Source organism: Protopterus annectens, chromosome 6.part1 (genome assembly GCF_019279795.1).
Source record: "Protopterus annectens isolate FY-2018-M chromosome 6.part1, PAN1.0, whole genome shotgun sequence".
Classification (NCBI taxonomy): Eukaryota; Metazoa; Chordata; order Ceratodontiformes; family Protopteridae; genus Protopterus; species Protopterus annectens.
In genome coordinates this window covers 481164981-481190294 of record NC_056738.1, presented here as the reverse complement: position 1 = coordinate 481190294, position 25314 = coordinate 481164981, and the positions used below count along the sequence as shown (strand labels likewise).

General features: G+C 39.6%; 1 protein-coding gene across 2 annotated transcripts in view; it reads right to left on the bottom strand.

The window, feature by feature from the left end:
- The window catches only part of TMEM41A (transmembrane protein 41A), a 327557-nt gene extending 302638 nt beyond the window's left edge, over positions 1–24919 (bottom strand). For both annotated transcript variants that reach the window (XM_044075936.1, XM_044075935.1), the window contains exon 1: positions 24660–24919. In XM_044075936.1, the coding sequence (XP_043931871.1) occupies positions 24660–24865 (206 nt within the window). In that variant the 5' untranslated portion in view covers positions 24866–24919. The remainder of the gene's footprint in view (positions 1–24659) is intronic.
- Between the last annotated feature and the right edge of the window lie 395 nt (positions 24920–25314).

Genomic DNA, 25314 nt, shown 5'->3' with positions numbered 1-25314 from the left:
TTGTGTTTGTTTATTAAAGAGAATAAAGATTTGGAAGGGAAGACCCTGGACACCTGAAAAATCCTAGATACTCCCTGCATTAATTTATTCCTCTCATACCATGCAGCAGAATGCCCAAATAAAACCTCTTTATTGGGAAGGGACTCAGAATATCTGATTTACCTCATCTGAAAACTTTTCATTATGTAGCCAGACAAATCTTCTCAAGATTGTAGATGAAGCAGAAACCCTAGAAACAGTATCAGCACAATCATATAGGCTTTTTAAGGCATGTTTAGATACTGGAGACAGGTCAGAAATAATCTGATTCACATAAGACCTATTTTCCTGAGTCAGGGAAGCAGAAAACTCACTCATGCTACTGGCCCATCTTAATATAAACTTCCACATGTAGCTCTGGTAATTAAGAATTTTAAATGCTAGACAGGAGAAAAAAAATCTCTTACCCTGTCTGTCAAGCCAATTGCACTCTTTATCCCCAGGTACTGGATTGGGGGGGTGGGGTGGAGAACAGTCATATAATATAACATAACTGCAGCAGGAGTCATCGGGAACAGCTGAAAGAAAATGAAGCAGCAGCAGCAGTCATAAGCATAACCATTCGGGGGGGGGGGGCACAAAGAAAGCCTTTGTGTAAAAGTGCCGCCAAGATCACACAGGATGCTACTAAATTTACAGAACTGTGATCCAAAAGTGATATCTGAACCAAGCATGGAATTACCCTCAGCAGATATGCTGTCTACTGCACATTTCCACAAAACATGAAATGTTAAAAAATTAGACTAGTGGAAAGAACGACAGATATTTGAGTAACGTCACTGCTGGAATACAATTCCTAACCTACAGAGGTTAACCACAGGTAGAATGTCCATCTTCTGGTATGAACTCAACACCTTTGGAGCATCCAGTATGGAGATGATCTCTTCTAGTCTGAGACACAAGGTGATGTATTGTTAAAAATGGCGTTCAACTTGAGCCATTTACAGATCTTTTTTTTTTTTTTTACTTTTTGTATTCCGTGGCTTCTGCATTTTTTTATCTTATGTCCCTGTAATGTTGCCTTTATGACACTGTCAGAATGCTACACATACACCAGGCAATAAAAATGCCCAGTGCAATATTTGACTGGAGGGCATCTGTTGAGGCTCTCTCTCTAGTTAGCGGACATTTCCTTGATTCATAATCTAAGTATAATTTCTGAACTCTGCTTTATAATTTCCTTTACATTTACAGCTATTGAAATACTAGAAAATATCCTTTTAAGGTCAGTGTTCCATGTAAATTGTCCATTGGGTTTGAGGTTGCATAGTAATACGATCTCTCCTACCTGGCAGCTTGATCACAGGAGCTGACTTTCACATATTTGCTAATAGTCTGTTCTCTTCTCTTAAGAAATATAAAGTGTGTTTGTGGACGACATTCTGCATATTCTGACTTGCAAGATGTATACATACTTTTTCTGCCTCAAAAACAGCAGAATGTCAGATAATGAAGTACTTCTTTTTTTTACATATTTACTTAACTTCCATTTGTTTTCTCTGATAGTCTGACTGAGTAAAATTAATACCTCTTTTCAGTAGAGTCCTGGGGAGTAAATCTGACTGTGCAAGTTCCTGTTCACAGGGCATCCCTTCTAGGATGGACACTGGCATGATCAGTAGTTGGCACAGAGGACTGTGAGCTTTGTGAGGATGAACAGCAAGCTGTGCCATGGTGATGCCCATCGTGTACATCTTGTATGTGGGGGCAGTAATACACTAAACACAGGTAGAAAGAACAGAAGGTGTGGTGCTATATGACTGTGAACTGTCTGTCTCATGGTGAATTTCCCCATGGCATTAAGTGCCTCCATACCTAACTGCACATTGCTGCCCCCCCCTCCCCCCCCCCATGCACATACACTCTCAAAAAGTAAAGTTCAAAACACAAATCAAGTATGGAAACACCATGGCTACTGTACAGTGTTGTGTGCACCTTGGCCTTCTTGGGGGGGGTCACATCAACAGATTGATGAGGCTCACTGCAAAGCATCCCCAAGTATGTCATATGCAACCCCTGTGGTACTCATATTTTATATACAGTATACATCAGTTCACATACTCTACATGTCCAGCCTTGCCAGAAATGTTGCAATTGCCAGTGTATTCTAGAAACAGCCTAATGTCGCGCAGTATCTCCAGCACTCCTCACACAAATTGCTGTAGGTGGCCTTACAGACCTCCCCCAAAAACAGATGCACATTTAGTTAGTCCCTTCCCTCTTCCCGCATATCACCTGTGCCACTTGACCTCACACATCATACTGTAATCTATAAAACACTGTAGAAATATACTGTGAAGCTCAACTACAAAGCTGCCATAGTGCCCACATTCTCAAACAGTTAAGGTCTCTTACAGACTCACCACAGTAGCTGTAGCGCAGTCCATCCTCTTTGAAGCATACTCTTTTGCATTTTGCTTTGCAGCAAACATCTGTTGCTGGATGAGCACAGCAATGGCAGTGGATGTTTTTAACATGCAATATTGTGGCTCACAGCACAGCAACTATGCTAATGAGACAAACAATGTATTGATCTCTGAACTGACATTTTACACAATGTGTGCCATATTACTACTGTGCAACGAGGCTCATTCCGGACTGTGAACAACCATGAATGACAGCGAGCTTCAATGTGCATGCTGAGTGGATTACTGACCCCTGTGGAGACATGGGCGTGTTAAGCATTGTGCCAGCATGTCTTTCACACATCAGACACCACCCTGGCATGCCATTAATTCATGCATCATGCACTGTCTCATTGCCTTGCTGATGCTCTTCAAGTAACACATGTAATCTGGATCAACATAAATTTGCTACCATTTTCCTCAAGACTGTAACCTATGAAGTGGTCTTGGCCTCTAAACATGAGGATTATGGGGTGGCTCCTAGGTGTTCCAAGAAAGAGTCACATATCTTTACTTGCTGCATACAGACCTTCAACAGTACCTGCTGGGGACCACTTATGAGGGTCTCCAGCACAAAATGAAGGATTGGTACAGCCTGAGAAAAGCACTAAAAGATGTGAAACTAACTGTATATTTTGTATATTTATACAGCAAGGTGATAGTTTTTATTACCCTTATTTAAAGAAAATCATTAAAACCAGTGCAGGGGGTGACTGTAACACTACAAAAGTAATTTACAGGGCATAGTGCAATGAATGTGATGCATTCTATGTGGGCAAGACTGTAAATAAACTCAAGCGTAGGATTTCACATCATCTGTCAGAAATCCGCTCTGGATATAAAAATAATGCACTAGCCAAATGTAACACTACAAAATAATTTACAGGGCACAGTGCAATGAATGTGATGCATTCTATGTGGGCAAGACTGTAAATAAACTCAAGCGTAGGATTTCATGTCATCTGTCAGAAATCCGCTCTGGATGTAAAAATAATGCACTAGCCAAACACCTTTCTCTTCATAAAAGACACACAGGTTTTGGATCCTGGATCGCATAGACATGGGTGATCTTGAAGGTGACATCCCGAATATTCTGGAGAAACATGAACTTATGTGGCAATTAAAGCTGAACTCTTTTAGGAAGCCTGGACTAAACTATTACTGTTCAATTAGAAGTGCACTAGAACTTAGAAAATTGCCACATTGTTTACATGACTAATTGTATTTTATTTTATTCTACCAGTTGGTTTTAAAAAACATTTTAAATCAGTTGTAATTTAAGTGTATATTTTGTCTCCATCATCATACATAAATTTTTTCTGGTACTTTTTTCCACTTTATTCAAAATGATGTGTAACAATACTAACGAATTATACAAAATAAGAGGTACCACATCATTATAAATTTTATTTAAAGTACATAAGGGTTATATTATTATGACTGCTACTAAGTAGGGCAGGACCAGCTTGAATGTCACACTGATGGGGGAAGGGATGTGAATTTAACGTGTACCAATAACACTTTGTTTTACAGCACAATAAATCAGTCCCATGCCTGATAAAAGTATATATATATATATATATATATATATATATATATATATATATATATATTTAGAAAGCTTGTGAGGAAATTATTACTCATAGGTTCATAGGAAAGTACTAGGCTATCTGCCCAAGGCATTTATAAGCCTAGCCAGAATGCGCTGGCTTTCGCCACCCCCTTAGATTAGTTCTTGTACCTCTGTCCAGCAGAACCACTGAAGTGATCCCCAGGGTAAACTTTCTGTTTCCCATCCACTCGTCAAGGTTTCTCTTGAAGAGTGTTAATGAGAAGCTCTGCCTAATGTAGATTGGAATCTTGTTCCAAAGCATGGGAAGTGTCTGGGACAGGAATCCATCCCTCCAGCACGTCCTATTTATTGTTGCAGTGAGGTTTAAATCCCTAGAGTGTGTGGCTCGAGGGGATAAGGATTTCTTTAGGTGGAGCATGTCCATCAATTCTGGGTTGGACATGGCCTTGTATGTCAGGCAGAGATCACCTCTGTGTAGGCGGTATGCAACTGAGTACAGCTGGAGTTTCTTCAGTCGAGCTGTATAGGGCATCTGTTTGAGGCCAGTGATCCTCCTGGTGAGGTACTTCTGTGGTCTTTCCAGCTGTTGTAGGTGTCTTGTAAGGTACATCCCAAATGGGGCATTGTACTCTATGATGGGTCTGATGAGTGATGAGTAGAGGGGCACAATGACCTCTTTTGATCTGGATGCAAACCCTTTTGTGATTAGGTGGGCCACATAGAAGGATTTTCTAACCACTTTGGCAATGTGATTATCAAAGAAGAGATTACTACCTACTTGGGTCCCCAGATCCCTTATTATGTTTTCCGTAATTAGCGGACTACCACCTATGTGGTAATTTGTGGGTACTTTGTTTTTTCCAAAGGGGATGACTATGCACTTTTTGACATTTAGCTTGAGGTCATGATTTTGACACCAGGTATCAATCTCAGTGAGACCCTTTTGGAGGATGCCTGTGTCAGCCGAACAATCAATTATTTTTATTATTTATATTTAATTATATTTATTATTTTACTCTATTTTTGTTTTACTTGGATCTCTTGTCTGTGTACTTAATAAAGGATTTTCGACTGGAAACAGACTGCCTGCCTTGCTTGGATTACTTTCGAATACTTAGTAATGCTGTACAATTATATATTTTCTATTATTATTTTTTGTTTTGTTTTGTTTTGACTTAAGACGAGTTTAAGTTTGCTACTTCTACTACTATTGTCTGATCTGATTAATATACAGTGATTAACTAGAGATATATGGACTGAAAATCTTCCACACAGAGAAGTTTCTTACACTGTTTTATTAAAAAGAATTTACAATCATACTTAGATATGTTACCATTACATGTAACTCCATATGAATTGCAGAAGGAGTCATTACTGGGCACATTGCAGGTGCTGCGAACAGCACTTCTGACTAACACCAAAAATTGAAACAATACTAATTTCATGAACTTAAGAAGTACTTTGACTTAGGAATGGTGTCCATTCCCGTCATGGTATTAGCAAACCAAAAGATGCGGAGAAATTAAAAAAGAGAAAAACCCTTATCAACGAGAACATAGGTGACCTTCAAACTCTAGCCCCAACCCAGTTTGGCTTTAAGGGTAGATCATACTTACTAAACCAGTAGACTTCTTCGAGAAAGTCACCAAAGCCCTGGATGAAGATAAGACAGTGCATACTGCCTATCTTGACCTAGCCAGGGCTTTTAACACAATCCCCCAACTCAGGTAACATTGAGGAAACTCTCCCAGCTGGTGATCAGCCCAATTGGCTCACTGACAGAACACATACTTTCAAAGTTGGTGACTCCACCTCTACCAGTAGACCAGTCACCGATGGCATACCAGAAGGATCTGTACTGGGACTTTTACTGTTTGGAATCCATTTCTTGGAAGTCCAGGCTAAAGTAGATGAACTTTGGCTTAGCAAGTTTGCTGATGATTGCAAATTGGGTGCAATCATTAAGTCCCCCGACGATGTTAGCATATTACAGAATGGACTAACACAGACAAATGACTGGTGCTAAAGCCACAATTTAAAACAAAAAAAACTGCATTATTATCCCTTTTGGCAAAGAGAAATTCCCTGCTAATTACAATATTGACAGCACCCCCCCCCCCCCAAGTTCAACCCCAAAAGCCTTCTATGTTGCACATCTCATATGCAAGGGCAAAGTCTACACTAGTTAGAGAAAAACCCACAAATAAACAAATCAGAGTATGGCCCAAGAGGGCTACGGAGGCCCCAAGACTGTTTTGAAAGAACTAATTGGGATATGATCAAGGAGGCAGCCACAGTGAATCAGCATCTGAACACTGAAGAATACATTGAGGTAGTGATGGAATTCATTTCAAACTGTGTTGATGGGGTTACCAAGAGTATCACTATCAGAGCTAACCAGAAGCCATGGCTCATCCTTAAGGTATATGAGCTACCGAAGGAGAGAAACGCAGCTTACAGGGCTAAAGACAAAGCAGCTCTAATTGTAGCAAGAGGTAATCTCAGGAGGGGTATAAAGGAGGCTAAGAGAGAGTATGGCAGAAAGGTACTTAGCCACTCTGAAGACATGAAGGATGCAAGGAGACTATGACAAGGCAATTACGAGATCACTGACTACAAAATCAGGTCAGCACAGTGCGAGGACAGCATAGAATTCCTGGACAGTTTGAACATCTTCTTTGGTAGATTTGAGGAAAGAAACAACAGGCTGGCACTAAAGCTACCCACTGATGAGAAGGATGTAGTACTCAGCCTCAGCACAGAGGAGGTATGAAGAGAACTATGTAGAGTGAACCCCAGAAATGCTGCTTGCCCAGACAACATACTGGGCAAGGTGTTAAAAGGCTGTGCTGATCAACTATGCACAGTGCTCAAGGAAATATTTAACATCTCTCTTGCCATGGCAAAAGTACCCTCATGCTACAAGGAAACTAACATCATCCCACTAGCCAAGAAAACCATTCCCTCCAGTCCTATCAACTACAGACCAGTCACTCTGACATCCACTGTTATGAAATGTTTTGAGTAGCTGATCAAAAAGCATCTTTCATCATGCCTACCTCCTGATTTTGACCCTCTGCAGTTTATGTAAACAGCTAGTCGTTCCACGGCTGATGCCATATCAGTAGCATTACAGAGCGCCCTTGAACATTTAGAAGGCAAAGACAACTATGTGAGGATGCTGTTCATAGACTTCAGCTCTGCATTTAATACTGTGGTACCATAGCAGCTGATAGAAAAACTGACATATTTATGAATCAATAAACATCTCTGTAGCTGGATCCTGGACTTCCTGAATGACAGATCACAGAGGGTATCTTCAGGTAAGAACACATCAAAGTGCATCATGATTAACATCGGGATTCCACAGGGATGTGTTCTCAGTCAACTGTTATTCACCATCCTAACCCCACAACTGCTATGCTAAACACAAGTCCAACCATATCATCAAGTTTGCTGATGACACCACAGTCCTGGGGTTCATCACAAAGCAGGATGAAAGGGTGTGGCATCTCTGATCAGTTGGTGTGAGGGGAACAACCTTGACCTGAATGTCAGCAAGACCAAAGAGCTTATTACTGACTTCAGGAAAAGAAGAACAAACCACACAGTGCTCAGGATCAATGGTGAGAGTGTGGAGAGGGTTAAGAGTATCAAATTCCTGGGTGTACACATATCAGAGGATCTCTCGTGGTCCAGAAACACCAGCCAACTGATCAAGAAAGTTCATCAATGCCTTCACTTTTTAAGAAGGCTGAAAAAAGCTAAGCTTCCTCCTCCTATTCTCTTCACTTCTATAGAGGTGCAATACACAGCATCCTCACCTGCAAATTCACAGTGTGGTTTGGAAGCTGCAGTTACAGAAAGGAAAGCGCTACAAAGAGTGGTGAGGGTTGCAGAGAAGGTAACAGGTTCCAGTCTTCCATCGATACATCTTTATTCTGCAAGAAACATCTGAAAGGCCACCAAAATAATACAGGACAACAAGCATCCTGTGCATGGACTGTTTAAGCATCTGACATCAGGCAGGCGATATCGCAGCAGCCGCTGCAGGACTACAAGATTCAGTAACAGAGTCTACCCTACACTGATTACATTTCTGAACTCAGGCACTACTCCCAGGGGTCCGGACACACAATAAGTCAATTTTTATTTATTTGTGCAATATATAATTACATATATTCCAAGTAAGTTGTTGTTGTGTCTTTCGGCTTTTCCTGGTTAGGGGTCACCACAGCAGAACTCCGGTCCGCTAATAATTGGCAGTTGATTTTTACGTGCTGAGTTGCTGGCCCTAACGTACAACCTTCAACGAAGGTACGCCCATTCACGCATGTCTCCACAGAAGATGCTCTGGCTGAGAATCGAACGGGACAACGTCTTGCTGTGAGGCGACAACGCTACCGCAACACCACCACTGCGGATATATTCCAAGTAAGTACAATATTTATTTATTATATCCATAGTCAGTATTATTTAACTCACTCATGTGCAATATTAGACAAATAACTTAGGTATTTCACTCTGTAGTGTGTTTTGTATTAATTTAAACGGGGTAGTTAATTTAACTCAGGGGAGGGTATTCCTTTTGTATGTGAGTGTTGGTAAATGTCTCTGCTCTTTCTTGTGTGTATTGGGAGTAGAATTATATTTGTTAGTTATGTTTATTCCTCTCCTTGTATGTGTTGTTTCACTTTCCTTTGTAATCTCAAGAACTGAGCTGATGCACGAAATTTTGTTTATGCTACACGTATGTAGTTCTAAATGACAATAAAGTTTACTTTGACTTGACGCTGACTTGACACATTCAGGTCTAAGGATATTATAACTCCACTGTACTCAACCCTCATCAGACCATTAATAGAATATAATGCCCCCTTTTGCATGTACGGCACCAGACACCTGCAGCAGCTGGAGAGTCCACAGAGGTTTCTCACCAAGAAAATACAGGGCCTCTAAACAATGACCTAAATGCACAGACTGAAAGCCCTGTCACTGTACTCTGTAACTTATAGGCTGCTGAGAGGTGACTTGTGCCTGGCCTGCATCTCTGACCTACCCTGAGGGAAATGCTGCACATCTGGAAGTAAAATGGCACAAGAGTCACTCGCTCTAGGGATCTTAACTTAGCCTGTGAAATAAGCAGAACATGCTGAGGGACAGATATGTCTCCTAGAGATTGCCTCTCCACTGAAATAAACTTTCAATTCATGTGAAGCAGAGCTCTTCACTGACCCTACTGAAGCACAACCTAGACAAATAGATGAGAGACCATATATGCATCCTGAGGGTGGCACCCATGTACCTCATAGACAGGGGTAGCTACTGCTGATTGCAGAATCACTCTGCAAATTATGTCCATCTAACCAAGGAAAATTGGGGCAACTCAGGATTAACATGGCTAGGCTTGTAATGGCTCTAGTGCCACTAACCTAGTAACCTCTTATGAGCCTATAAAGGGAATAGGGGATTTGGAAAGGAAGACCCTGAAAAATCCTAGCTACTCCCTGCTTTAATTTACCCCTCTCATACCAAGTAGCTGAATTCCCAAATAAAACCTCTGCATGGGGAACATTTCTGACTTTATCTCATCTTAGCCAGACAAATCTTCCCAAAACTGCAGCTGCAACAGAAGCCCTATAAATGGTATTGGCACAATCATATAGACTTTTTAAGGAATGTTTAGGCACTTGAGACAGGTTAAAAACAAACTGGTTCACATAAGACCTATTCTTCTGAGGCAGGGAAGCAGAAAACTCAATCAGGCTACTGGCACATCTTAATATAAACTTCCACAAGTAGCTCTGGTAATTAAGGATTTTAAAGGCTAGAAATGAGTAAGAAAAAAAGTCTCCAACCTTGTCTGTCAAGCCACTTGCCCTTGTTATGCCCAGGTACAAGACTAGGGGGGTGGATAAGAGTCTGTTAGTGGCAAGAGTTATAGGCACGATAGCAGTAGAGCCTGATTTAAGATGAGACTAGAGAAATTTATTTGATAGAGAAACTAGACAAGCTCTTTACAGTTTGTCTGCTTCTTTAGAACAGATAACTGGGAGTCAGAAGCATCACATGCAGCTTTAAAAGCATCCCAAGATGCTGTTAAAATTGGGAGGAATAGATGCAATATTACAGGATTCTTGTTCAAGTAAATCACAGTATCTGCCAAACTCAGGGGAGCATCTACCTGTTCCCAAGAAAACATATGCCTTAGTCTAAAAATAGTCTCAGGAAAAAGAGTCTCCATTTCTATATTTTCAGGCTCAAAAAAAAAATTTAAAAATCTGAGTCTTGGGCTATAGAACCCTCAGTTGATATAACCCTGTCTCTGTCCACATCAGACTTATCACAAAAAGCATCCTCTTCCTTAGAAGTAGGCACATAATTTGAAGGAGGCATTTGGCATCTACAACTGACTAACCAGCTATGGTAAAAACAACATTCTTACAAACAGAAACCATCTCTTCATTATTAATCAGCTATATTAAAAAAATCATTCTTACAAACAGAAACCATCTCTTCATTTTTCATATTATTAACTTTTATTTATTTTTCCCAGGGACATCCTTAAAGGAAGATTGGCTCAAGATGATCTGCTGCCCTACCCAGAGGTCTGTTTCCCTGGCACCTCAAGAAGACCCTAACGAGGTGTCTCCTGTACCTAAAATGGATGATTCTCTCATGTCCATGTCAGGCACTGGAACAGCCATGTAGGAAGTGTTTGACCCAGGTTCACAGTGGCTAGCAAGACCACATCAGAAGCATTCGGGGGAATAGGTAAGTGGTCCGAGGAACTAGCAGTGGCATTAAAGGAGCCCACACAAAAGCCAAAGACTTATGTTTTAACTTTTTTAGGTACAGTAGGAGAAGAAGGAGCAGGAAGACTCTTCCTCCTCGGGACTACCTCACAGCAATGTGATCACCAGCCCTCTGTCTACCCCTGCTGAACCAAACAAATGCAGTCCCAACAGAGACCCTTCAGTAGCCCGTGAAACTCAGGGAAACCATTGCCCTAATGCAGTAAACCCTCTGTCTACCCCTGCTGAATCAAACAAATGCGGTTCCAACAGAGACTCTTCAGTAACCCACGAAACTCAGGGAAACCATTGCCCTAATGCAGTAAACCCTCTGTCTACCCCTGCTGAACCAAACAAATGAGGTCCCAACAGAAACCCTTCAGTAGCCTGTGAAACTCAGGGAAACCAATGCCCTAAGGCAGTAAACCCTCTGTATACCCCTGCTGAACTAAACAGAGACCCTTCAGTAGCCCATGAAACTCTGGGAAACCATTGCCCTAAGGCAGTAAACCCTCTACCTACTCCTGCTGAATCAAGCAAACGTGGTCCCAACAGAAACCCTTCAGTAGCCCATGAAACTCAGGGAAACCATTGCCCTAAGGCAGTAAACCCTCTGTCTACCCCTGCTGAATCAAACAAACGCGGCCCCAACAGAGACCCTTCAGTAGCTTGTGAAACTCAGGGAAACCATTGCCCTAAGGCAGTAAACCCTCTGTCTACCCCTGCTGAATCAAACAAACGCGGCCCCAACAGAGACCCTTCAGTAGCTTGTGAAACTCAGGGAAACCATTGCCCTAAGACAGTAAAGTATGCAGTTGATCTAACCTAACTGAACTATTGTAATAGCTGAGGTGAAGGTTTATGTATTTTAAACCATTGTTTAACATATAAAGGCTGTTGCTACACACAGTGCAGGGCAGTACAGTTAATGTAGGGTGGGAGGTTGGTATAATGGTTAAGGTGTTTGCCTTACAGCCACAAGGTGCAGAGCTTGATTCTCACTTGGGATAATTGGCTAGGCTTGAAAATGGTCCGTAAGGGCAGTTAGCCTAGTACTAATCTATGAACCTATGAATCTAGGACTGTAGTTGAGCACATTACCGTGAACGGCAATCTCTACGTCATATATAAGCACCCCCTCCCTCTTCTAGACAGCGCTCTTTGCTAATTTAAGTCTCCAGACTTCCATGTAGGGTTTTTCCCTCCCCCTTACCTTACACGCACTACCTAGTCACTCAGTGTTCAAACTCCCACTCCTACCCTTCCCCTGAGTCATTCCCTCACCCAGCCTGTTTTGTGTACTACTTTATTCTCTTTTTAATCATAGTTCTACTGCAATCTCTCTTAGCTGCTTCACCTTGTTGGAGATCGGTTCTGGCAGAATCTCCCACCTCAGATGTAGCCCTGCCCACTATCCCATCACATCCCAATGAAGGTATTAACTTCTCCTAACTACTGCTGGCGCCATATTTAAAAGTCAGTGAAAATATCTCCAAAGGCATTCCCCCTCCTCTTTCTCCTCGGGACTACCTCACAGCAACGTGCTCACCATGTAAAGTGTAGCCCTAGGGCCGTTTTACAAATGTAAGGAATCAGAAACTCTCTGCTCAGTACTGACCATTATATTTGCCTACTGTGAACGGACTGCAAATGTAATAGTATGTATACAATAGCAGACATTGTACTGTGCTTCACTGAATGCTTGCACGATATTTCTGCATTTGCTTAGACTGTTACCTTCAGTGAACATTGTTTATTTTACTGTGAGAAAGGTTGCTGTTGTATATTGCACTTGTAGCTACATGTAACACAGCTACAGAATGTAGACATCGTATGAACGGCAAATGTTTTAACTAACCGTGGAAACCATAATTATCTATGTTGCTGAATCTGCCGATATCATAATTTAGTAAACCCAGCGGTTTGTTTTTGCATGTTGGAACTGAGGAAACCTCAGATATCTATGGTGCTGAAATGGCTGATATTATAATTCGGTAAACTAACTGGCTTGTTCATGCTTGTGCAAAATGTCTTACTTAAGGGAAACAGCACATGATAGCACATTATAGTAATGCACTTTATCTAGTTTAAGAACTGTAACTCAAGCTGCTCCTTATTTTTCTTTTTTCCTCTCTCTTAGCCCTCTGTCTACCCCTGCTGAACCAAACAAATGCAGTCCCAACAGAGACCCTTCAGTAGCCCATGAAACTCAGGGATACCATTGCACTAAGGCAGTAAAGTATGCAGTTGCTCTAACCTAACTGAAGTATTGTAAAAGCCGATATGAGGGCTGATGTATTTTAAACCATTGTTTAACATATAAAGCTGTTGCTAGACAGTGCAGGGCAGTAAAGTTAATGACTGTAGCTGAGCATGTTACCATGAATGGCAATCTCTAGGTCGTATACAAGCACCCTCCTCCCTCTTCTAGTCAGTGTTCCTTGCTAATTTAAGTCTCCAGACTTCCATGTAGAGTTTTTCCTCCCCCTTACCTTACACTCACTACCTAGTCACTCAGTGTTCAAACTCCCACTCCTACCCTTCCTCTGAGTCATTCCCTCACCCAGCCTGTTTTGTGTACTACTTTTTCCTTTTTAAATCACAGTTCTACTGCAAATCTCTCTTAGCTGCTTTACCTTGTTGGAGATTGATTCTGGCCCAATCTCCTGCCTCAGGTGTAGGTGCAGACCCGCTACGCTTGGGCTCACTTTGCTCCCACCCACCCCCATATAATTTCCTTTATAACTAACCACTTAGTTCCACCCAACTCCAAAACCCCACCTCTTCCTCCATTACACTAAAACCTGCAATTAGCCATACCCTCAAATTCCGTATATCCTATAAAAATCATTAAGCGCTAATCCACTAAAATGCCAACCCAATACTTCTCAACCTTCTCATTACTACTACTACCTTTCTACTCTTTCTTACGCTCACATCACACAACATCCACCGTACACCTCTCCCCTACAAATCCAAGTAATAACAACTCCTTAACAATCATCTATCCTTCTGTATCTCTCCATCTATCTTGACGTCTAATATTCCCAAGCTTAAGGTACAAATACCTCCCACAATCACCACACTACCCAAACTAAAAGCCAAGTACTATACACTTATTTATGACAAGCTCAAACTAATTTACTGTAACCTTAACATTCTCCTAGCTGGTGCCATACATCCTAATCCTGGCCCCACACTCCATACCTCTAACCCCTCTAACTCCAGTTCTCCCCCAAACACATACATCTCATTCTACTCTATGAATACTAGAAGCAGTTTAAACAAAGTAAGTGAACTACATGCCTGGATCTCCCATCATACTCCTGATATCCTAGTACTAATTGAAACTTGGCTAAAATCTCAACACTCAAATAGAGACTTTCTCCCTTCCAGTTATAGTGTACATTGCTTAGACAGAAAAAAAGAAGAAAGGAGGTGGTGTTGCCATCATACATAACAACCTCCTTACTATTTCCAGCTCTAAATCACCTACTCCAGCTTTCCCCCAGCTGAAATTTTATCAGTAAATCTGAAACTAAACAAATACTCCACTATTACTATAGTGGCAATTTACATACATCCAAGGAATAACATTCCCCTCCTAGAAAATATGCTTGCCCACCTCTTCCCACCATATTTCAAATGAAAGTATTATACTTAGTGACATCAACATAAACTGGCTATGTCTTTCCTCTCTTAACTCATCCTCACACATAAATCTCTATGGTTTTACCCAACTTATCACTGACCCCACCCATACCAATAACTCTCATACAACCACTAGTCTCATAGACTGGATTCTAGTCTCTCACCCTTCTAAATACCACAACCCTGAAACTCTGTCGAACTCACTAAACAATCACTGCCCTATAAAAGTTCTCAGATACTCACCCCAACATGCTAAACCCCATAGGTTCATAACATGCTGCAAATGAACAAACTTTGACCCAGAAGTCTTCAGATCTCTCCTCTCTGAAGTGAACTGGACTCCTTTACATCAACTCCCCTTAGATGAAGCAGTTCATTTAACTCTACATTCTTAAATATTCCTAATTGTCTTGCTTCTCTCCGAACAGTTCAAATAAAGTCCAACCCAGCTCCATGGTTGACTAAAAATACCCGAAGATTACTAAAAAAATAGAGATAGGACATGAAAAACCTGGACAAAAACCAAACTCCAACCAGACCTCCATAAATACAAAGAACTTAGAAATTTGGTCAAAAGACAAATAAATACAGACAAGAAAACTTCTATTATAACCCACCCTCCACCTTTAAATCAAATCCTAACAAGTTCTGGAACTCAGTTAACCAAATACTACACCCAGGTTCCCCTAGCTCCCCAAATCCATGTCCTGACAAAACACATGAGGAAACTGCCACTATCTTTAACTCTTATTTTATTGACTCAGTATCAAATCTACTCAACCCCATCCCCAACCAAGCTATCCATAATAATAATTTGAATATCTCAGACCCTGCACCAAAAAATAGCTCTACAAACAGCTTCTCCTTAAAACCTGTTTCCAACAACTTTATCAAATCACTACTATCCAAATTAAAACCATGCTCCACATCTGTTGACAATATACCCTCTTCTTTCCTACAGATTGCTGCCGATTCCCTTGCTCTTCCAGTTTCAATACTAATAAATCACTCAATCTCTGAGTCTACTGTTCCTACTATCTGGAAACAATTCTATACCCTCCCTATACATAAAGGAGGTAACTCCACTGATGTATCCAACTTTAGACCTATTGCTATACTCTCACCTCTCTTCAAAATTCTAGAAAAATGTATACACAAACAAACAATGCAATACCTACTTCAAGAAAAACTACTCACACCTACTCAACATGGATTTCGTCCCAAGCATAGCACCACTACAACTCTTCTGTCCTTCATTAATACTGTATCACTTGCCACAGACAACAATAAACTTGTTTCCTGTCTGCTCTTAGACCTCTCTAAAGCCTTTGACACAGTCTCTCATCCTTGTCTTCTGCAGAAACTCATTAACCCTAATTTCTCACCTGCTACTGTACCTTGGTTTGAAAGTTATCTCTCCAATCGCTATCAGTCAGTAAAATGGCAATCAGTTCACTCTCCTCTGCTTTCCATCAAAACAGGTGTTCCACAAGGTTCCATCCTTGGCCCACTACTTTTCAATATCTTTACCAATCTTCTCTCCTCTTCCTGTCCTGAGTCATCTCTAATACAATATGCAGATGACTCAACAGTCATTACTGTTGCTGACTCTGCAGCTCAACTTACATCAATCACACAGACTTTCTTCAACACAGTAGAAAACTGGCTATCCAATAACCAATTTATTCTCAATCCAAAAAAACTAAGCTATTACTCTTTCTTCCAAAAAACCTACACTATATCAAACCATCCCTCTCTATATTGTCTCTAAATAATACCCCTATACAGGTAGACACCAGCACAAAACTACTAGGCATCATCACTTGACAACCACTTAAAGTTTGATTTACATATCAACAACTGCATTAAGAAGACACATCAGAAGTTAGGACTCCTGTACCACAACAAGAAATTCCTTAACAAAGAAGATAAGTTAACCCTATCCATTCTTATCTCTTACCTACCTTACTCTATAGCTCACAAATTCTAAATAACCTCAACAATGGACTATTAGCCAAACTAGAAACAACTTACAACAAGATTGCTAGATTTGCTGCACAAAATACATACAAGTCCCACCACTGTCTCTCATTGAAAGAATTACATTGGCTTGAACTACCCATCTTTCTCCTAATAACTCAGACTCAGATCATTCATTCTATCCTCTATAAACCCTCTTACTGCCCAACCCTCTCCTCTCTAATCTCCTACTACATCCCAACAAGATCCCGCCATAGTTCCAGCCAATGCCTTTCATTAATCCATAAACCTAATAATATAACAGGCCAAAATCTCTAGTGTCAATCCTGCTAAGGCTTGGAATAATCTTCCACTCAAAATCAGGTCTCTTCAGCAATAAAAACAATTCAAAACAGCCACTAAACAATATTTGCAAATGGATATGTCAGTGTAACCTCCCCCATAACCCCCTCTCTCTAACTTTTCTAACTCTCCTCTACTCTTATCCCTCCTATCAACTCTTTTTCCACTTCTCACCTCAACTGCCTCTAAAACTAAAACTAAAACTAATTAAACTTATGTGTGATGTCATAATTTCTTTAATTGCGTCATATTAAAATCTAATGCTTTTACATACTGTATATATTATGTATCTTGTCTATTAATTAGAACTGTTGATGTCAGCCTTTGAAACTATGTGGACCTTTTCTCCTCGGGCCTCAGCTGAAAAAAGGCTACTAAGCTCAGTTGGAAAATCCAGGTCATCAACTGTAAAATAAATAAATACATAAATACATGCTATAGGTGAGGATAACTGGGGTAAAAGTATTCATGCTGTAGCCAAGGAAGAAGCCCTATAACCGGTAGGTTAAACTGGTAGGAGTCAGTCAGAAGGTAAGTTGCCTCTTAGTTCGCACAAACAGCACACAACCCCTCCAGCAGTTTTTAACCCCCCTACACAAAGTTTACTGTAGCAACACATAAAAAAATTCTGTCCACAAATACTTTCCTCAAAGTGACCTGCTCAATAAACAAGCAATAATATATGTCACGAAGTACACATAAGTATTCACACAACTGTCCATTTTTCCTTTAAAATATATTTCCCCTTCTGTTAAAAACAACATAACTCCTAAAAATAAGTAGAGACTAAGCCCCAAGACACAAAATGACACAGCTTAGAAAGCAAATACTAGTAATAAATGAATGTCTGATGATGTGCCTGAAAATTCATCATTTTAAAGAGATATACCACAATTGTGAAGTGAATCAGGTAAAAAACACAGAATATTGTTATATATAAAAATTATGGAAGGGTTCACCAAAAGGAGTCTTATCTGTGTGACATAAAGCCTTGGCTGACTGCTGTTCCAGAGAAGCCTCAATGCTACATCTGCATGACGCGGCAAGAAAGTACTGAAGATTTTAGACACTCTGGCTGCTTGTATAGTTCCTTCCAAAAGGCCTTAGCCCAAAGGCAGCAAACGTGATGTGTGGGAGGGGGTTAAAGCTTTGGGAAGCTGGCGAGTTGATGCATGTTTGGCAGGATACAATCTACAGGCTACTGCAGTGAGAATGATGAACATCCAGAATGCAGACTGTTTAAAAGCCACCCCAGGTACAATGTACTGTGAAGTACCATCACTAACCATTGTTCCGCCTCCAGTTTTACATGGAAATGTAAAATATATAACTCACAAATCAAAACCATTCCAGCTCCGCAAACAGCCAATAGCAAAAAGCATCAGCAGACCTAGGTTTCATTAATGCAGTGATAAAACCGAGATCTGCTATTGATTTCTCCTGTGGGCTCAAAGTGTTTTGCAGCAGAATTGGAGGGTTTGAATATACAGTTAGGAATCCAAGTTAACGGTTTCCTTTCCTTCGATCACCATGTGGCAACTGTAATTAGAAAATTCTTCTACTCAGCACAATGAAAAGCAAAGAATGCATCCTCCAAAGGTGTCATCATTCTGTCATATTCAGAACTTATTAGACCAAGTACAGAGTACAATGCCCTAGTGGGATGTACCTCACTTGATGTACCAAACTACGGAAGCTCTAGCGGTTCTTAACTAAGAAGATTTCAGGCTTAAAGACCCTGAGGTACCTCTACTCAGTATTGTATAAACTGAGGGATGATCTGTGCCTTACATACCACACCATATCCTTAATCTCCTATATCTCCACACATCTAATGGCTTAGCAAACACCAGAACCAGAAACTTAAATCTTCTCCAGAAGATAAACAGAATATCATGAAGAGCAGATTCATTAGACAGCACTTCCCCATGTCTGGGATAAGATGCCACAGCAGGTTAAGAAATGTGATGCATTATCATCCTTCAAATAAAACATGGATGACTAGATGTTTACCTCAAATTTACCCCAGGACTAACTGTCCCAGCCCTCCTCAAAGAAAGCCTCAGGGTGGGTATTTGCAAGACGTTGATGGTCTGGGTGAACACTTACATATACTTTCATGATAACACTTTTTATTGCTTGTTTATTGGGCAGTTACATTGAAGAAATTATCTCAGGACGAACTGGTCTAGCCATCCTTTAGGAAGGGGGTATAGCCTGATGGTGGGTACGTATAACCCACTGATTGTCACAAAGCTAAGCCCTGAGAGTCTTACGAATCCTATGAACAAGATTACTGGATCAGAGCCAATTAACTCATGAAGTGTGTCATGCTCCATACAGTTATGCCTAGTTCTAAAACACTGCACTTTATTTTACTTGGAAAAAAAAACATGAAATTCATGGGAGCAGGGTTTGGTTACATGTCTTGATGATAACATGTAAAACTAAGAAAAGCTTAAAATAAATAAATAAATAATATATCTTATATGACTTAATTTTACCAGACTTTGGAAGTATTTTGCTCAGACACATTTATAAACAGAAAATGTTGTCTCAAGATGAAAAAGCTGGCTATCACACCACAATTTCATAATAGGTACTTAGAGTCAACATTAAGAGGGCAAATGAGAGATCTGCAAAAATATCAACCATGATGGAACAAGTTTGATAAGACGGCGAAAAGTAAAATTTCCATCCACACTGTCAGGGATACTAATTGGCTAAAATCCACTACTTCCAACCTATATTTCAAGCATTGTTAACACTGGGGAGATACAAAATGCACAGACTTAACATGCTTAAAAGATAAACTACTGCCTCCATAAAAAGAACGGACATTTTAATTAGTTCATTATAACTATTTTCATCATACAAATGATGATCCATATTTTGGAACATACTTGGGCTTTCACAGTATAAGTCTATAATTAAAAAAGTGAAATAATCCAAAATATATGCCTTTCAGCGGAGACAATGAATGAAGCATAGCAATCACTTCCTGGATGAGACTAAGTCTATCAGCAAACACTGGCATTTGAAATTTTCTGAGGTAGGCATAAAAATAATGCTGCTGTTTGCAGTACACATAATGGACCATTGCTAAAATAGGATAATGCTGCATCAGATTCTAAAGACACTCCAAATAAAAGAACAGGGACACTCAACAGGCAATTCTAACCTGATGGGTGAACAGCCAGAACAACAGAATATTCAAGTTAAATGAAAGTGCATACAGACAGGCAGATAAAGAAGTAGGTTACCACAATAAAGAATTAAAAACTAATATTTACCTTCCAAAATCCTAGAGACATAGTGGCTCAAGTGTGGGTTGGGGGGCGATTATATTATCATTTTTAATTTAACCTGTAATGCAGATGCCAAGAAAGGCCAATTTCCACAATCTAGGCTACTGCAGCCTACAGGTACGCTGAAGGAAACACACAACTACTGTGTATTCTTAGTATTCCCAAACATGCTCACAAAAGTAATGATAGTTGTACTACTTTACCATGGCAAAGATGTTTCATTTTCAGCACAGAACACTAGGAAAGGGGGAAATTACTTTGGTAGTTATAGGAAGTTTTAAATATTCAAGTCATTCTATACCATCACCACTTTAAAAGCTATCCCAGTGTAGGTCAACTTCATTTCAGTCTTTGGAGTTTAAAGTTTAAAGACTGAATGTAATAGAATCGAAAGTAAGATTGACTCACTAAAGTGAGTACAAAAAAAACTACTAAACTAATGCAAATGATCATCAATTTAGTAGTACATGCATGTTGCTTATTATAAAGAAATAACAGTAGTGTTGCTAGAATAATGCAATTTCTCTGTTACCACCAGCAAGAGGTGTCACCTGAACAGTTATCTATTTATACAGTTTGCTAATGGGTTAATCCTACTGGACAGAACTCATTTACATTTTACAGAGGGCCCTTGGGGAGCTTTCTCCTTAAAGGACCAGGTACAAGCTGTATTTAGCATTGTTCTAAAATTTGGAGAACTGGAAGAAAAATAAGATCAAATAGGGAAATCCAGTCCACTAGTCACATTTCCAAACGCCATAAGATATATGACTATCTTTATCTGTTCTATGGGACACTCCTTGTAGCTCTTGGGCTTTGCAATGTGATGGCTTTAGTTGCTAGAAGAACCGGAAGTTTTTGTCAGTCTTGTGAAGGTATGTTTGGTCAGCATGTGAATCCAGTCAAATGCCAGCACTGATATTTTATGTGGTAGGTGGACAGAATCCAAATTCTTGAGGAAAGAAGAGAACTTAGCCACTGTTTATTACAGCAAGAGTCAAGCTGTGGGAAGCATTATGTAAAATCAACAATGCAAAATAAAAGCAACCACTTACCATATTTAAAATAATACCTCTAAAACTATCATCTTTAAACAGTAGTGTCATTCAAACCAAAATAAAAATATAACAGAAATATACAATCTCATCTAAGATATTAACATTGCAACCCTAGACCCATGGACATTCATCACTGTGGGCATCTTAACAGCAGTAACTCCAAAATCTAATGGCAGGTAGCTTCTGAAATTCAGACACTGTTTTGACAACAATGTACTTGATAAAACATGTATTTTTAGTATAAGATCTATTTGTAATAATAATTTATGGTAAGATGATACCATTGGGTGTGTGTAATTTGGTGAGTTTTACCCACAAGCATTAAACCACAATGGCTGTAAGTACATCAAGCCTTGCAAATTAACCACTGTAGATTTTACGCCCATTCAAACATGTCTCCACACAGAAGATTCTTCATTATTTGCAGAATAATGATTTTACTACATTATTCTGCAAATAATGAAGAATCTTCTGTGTGGAGGCATGTGTGAATGGGCGTACCTTCGTTGAAGGTTGTGCATCAGAGCTGGCAACTCGGCACGTAAAAATCTACTGCCAATCATTAGCGGCCCGGAGTTCCGCTGTGGCGACCCCTAACCGGGAAAAGCCGAAAGACACAACATTCTGCAAATAATGAAGAAAATGAGAAGGAATTAACATCCTTGTTTGGATCTTAATGTAATCACCTGATAACTCTTGTGCCACATAGTTAAATATATAATACAAAACAAAAACATCTGCTGCATTTTAAATCACCAAATGAAGGCTGAATTTTCATTAAAGGAACATAGCTTTCTACAAACACATAACCAAAACATTGCTTAATCAAATTGTTGGAAAACTCCTTCAATTTCGAGATAAAATTAACGAAAGGCTATGATATCTTTAAAACTAAGAAGAAAAGACATTTGGCAAAAGGACCTTTACATCTGTTAAACTGGAAACAACTCAATCCCCACGTGTTCTGTTGTTCACATGAAAACTGCAGGTTCTATATACAGTGCTTCCAGGAAATGGCAGAATTCTCATTTTTAGACTGGAATGATGAATATTCACATAAAAAAACAGCCTCAGTTTTTAATTTCAACAACACAGCTGAAGGTACAGTCATGTGGCAAAACTTCTTGAAGAGACGGTGAATTTTATTTCTACCAGAGGAAGTGTGAACGAGAGAAAGAAAAGAAAATGGGGAACTCCTGGGAACTATCACACTTCCAAACTCAAGACATTAAACTAAATGTAATAAACAGATTTGTATGTATAAATCAGTTAGATGCAACATGCTTCGACTCATTCAAGCTCAAATTCTTAAAAAGAAGTAAAATTTGCAGAAATTCTAAGAAAAAGAAAAATGTGAAAAGGAACCTTGAAAAGCAATGTACTTCAAGCTGTCAGCAGCTGACAGTTAAAAGACACATCAGACTTGACCATGCACTTTAGGTTATCCAGTTTCCCTGCAGAAAGACTGGTACTAAAATTAGCCTGCAATATTTTTCTGGATTCTTTAGAAGGTTACACATAGAGTGCAGAAAAAAATGACATGCTGCATTAACTATCTGTAGATATTTTATCTGTCCAAATGTAATTAAAATCTACTGCAGTTTACCACCTATTTTAAAAGCAACAATGTGTCACTACAATAACCAGATATTTATTTTCAGTGGCATTAAACCAGTAGTCATGTCAGAGAAAGGAATAATAAATGGGCGCTACACATTTTTTTCTGGAAGTTTTGTGAGTATGTGTGCACAAGCACACATGTATATCCCTGGACAATTAAATGTAAGGTGTCTAAAGGCTATGGGCAGATAACCTTTTACTAGGAAGTCCATAATTCAAGGAGAAAATTAATCATTCTTTAGGATCAATGGCTGCAATTTTTTAAAAATGATTAAACACTCAGTAAAATGAATAAATGTAAGTCAAACAAAAGGGTAGCATTGTAACTTGACACAGTAAAACAATAACAACCAAGGACCCTATCTTATATAATAAGTTATTAAGGGAATTTTCAAAGAGCAACTACTTCAATATTAACAAATACATCTGAAAGGTCTTGATTAGTATCTAGTTCACAAACCAAATATGTTGCAAACACCTTCTTAAAAACAAACTAAGAACCAAGGATCTACATGAATGAGCACTGAAACTGAAAGCCAGCTGAATGATGAACTTACAACAACAGGAATAGTCAAGCTCATCAAATCACAAGAAGCATCATTAACTCTGGTAAATTCCTTTTACTGACTTACCTGAAAACAAAGTTCATTTTTTTGGGGGGGGGTCTCATACAATCTGTAGACAAGATACATGGTTTAATTCTAATGTACAGTTATTAGCTTAGCTTAAAATGACCCTTTAGGGCAGTTAGCTAAGTATTCATCTATGAACCTATGATGTTTATAATTTGTACCGCATTATCATAAAAAGGTCTTTACAGAACACATACAAACGATGCAAGTCAGGCAGAGGACACCTATCAATAAGCAAAGAATAACTTAATCAACATCTCTTTGTTGAATAAGAATATACCCAGATCAACTAAAAGTGAAAGTCAAAATTTTTCTGGGGTACTGCACAATCTTTAAATGCCTCTCATGTCATGTATGATTCACTCCTGCATTCTAATGTTCAAACCTATGCTTAATATTTCTATACAACACATTATTAGGGTTTGATGAGATGAAGTTTTACTAGCAAAGTTCATTACCCGGCCCCCCATCCCCACCTTGATTAAATCTCTTCATAAAAATATTTTTCAACAGGCAGAGGCTGTACTTGGTGTTAGATTATTGATGGAAAACACACAAGTGGTTACTGACTGTCATCTAAAACTTGTCATTAGTTTATTTAAAATAACGTTATATGGAAGGTAATAAATAATTCTGAATATTTTTTTTCAAAAGACAGAGGATGCACTTCGTGTTAGATCAGTAGAATATACTTCTTCACAAGTGGTCAGTTAGTCACTGATATACAACACTGTCCTTGGTCTACTTAAAAATCAATTAAAGGATTGCAGATAGTCAATAACGTTCTGTAAAGATGTTGAAGTGCTTACAGTGTTACCAACACTGGGAAGAGCACAGTAACTACTGCGTTTCATCATGTTGTCATCTACAAAAATGTATAGGAAAAGGCAACATAGTCACTTAAGAAATTTACCTTATTTATTCAATTATTTTTTCTTTGAAACCGATCCAAGTAAGCTGTTACAGATCATTACTGTACTATCCACGTTATACATATCAAAAACTACAAGTGTCATGTATAAGAAAAAAATAATGGGGAAAACAGATCCCAACCTTCTAAAAGTATTTATTTAGTTGACTGTCTATTTCTGGTTACATATGAGTGCCCATACAACCGTCATTCCTATGCAGTGTGTGACTTCTCTACAGAACCGAATTCTGCCACCTCATTAATTTACCGTGCAACCCGGTACTGTCACTTTCACCACCACCTGCAGGGACAAGACCTCATCATCACCCACATAACCCATCGCCTACCGGCTCTCCTCCTCGTTTTCAGTCGCAGTCGGGTCCTCTTGAAGTTGTACTGGACTTTGTCCATTGGACTGCAGTTCTGATGCAGGAGGAATAGCAGCATTAACAACAGTAGCCCTATGTCTCAGAGACGGAAGGTTTGCAGAAAGTAAGTATAGGTAAACTGTGGCAGTCCCAAACAACAGTACTAGGCCAACTACTGAACGCATGGTTTCTTATCCTCAGTGACACTTCATTGCTCAGTGACACGGTAGCAAGCCCTGTTCGGGGACAACAGGTGCACTCGGAACGTGTAAAACTGGGCAACGGCATTCCAAAGGCTACAGATAGAGACGGACAAGTGAAGGTGGGACTAATACGTAATGTAGCTCTCGCCCGGAGGTAGTGCTAGTTGGAATACAGAACTGGGATAGCTGAAATTAATGACTTTTGGCAAACCTCTTAAGAGTTTCGCTTTGTCCGTTTTAAAATTAACACAGAGGATTAAGATTGTGAGCGGATAATTACCTACTTCCCTGTAGGGGAAGGGATTTGATTCCGTGTACACCCATTTGCTTACTGCGTAACTTTGAGCAAGTCGGTTAATCGGACAGTACTTTCGGGTCACCCATAAAAAGGGACACTTTGGCTTCTGGGTTTTACTGTTTACCAACTAAAT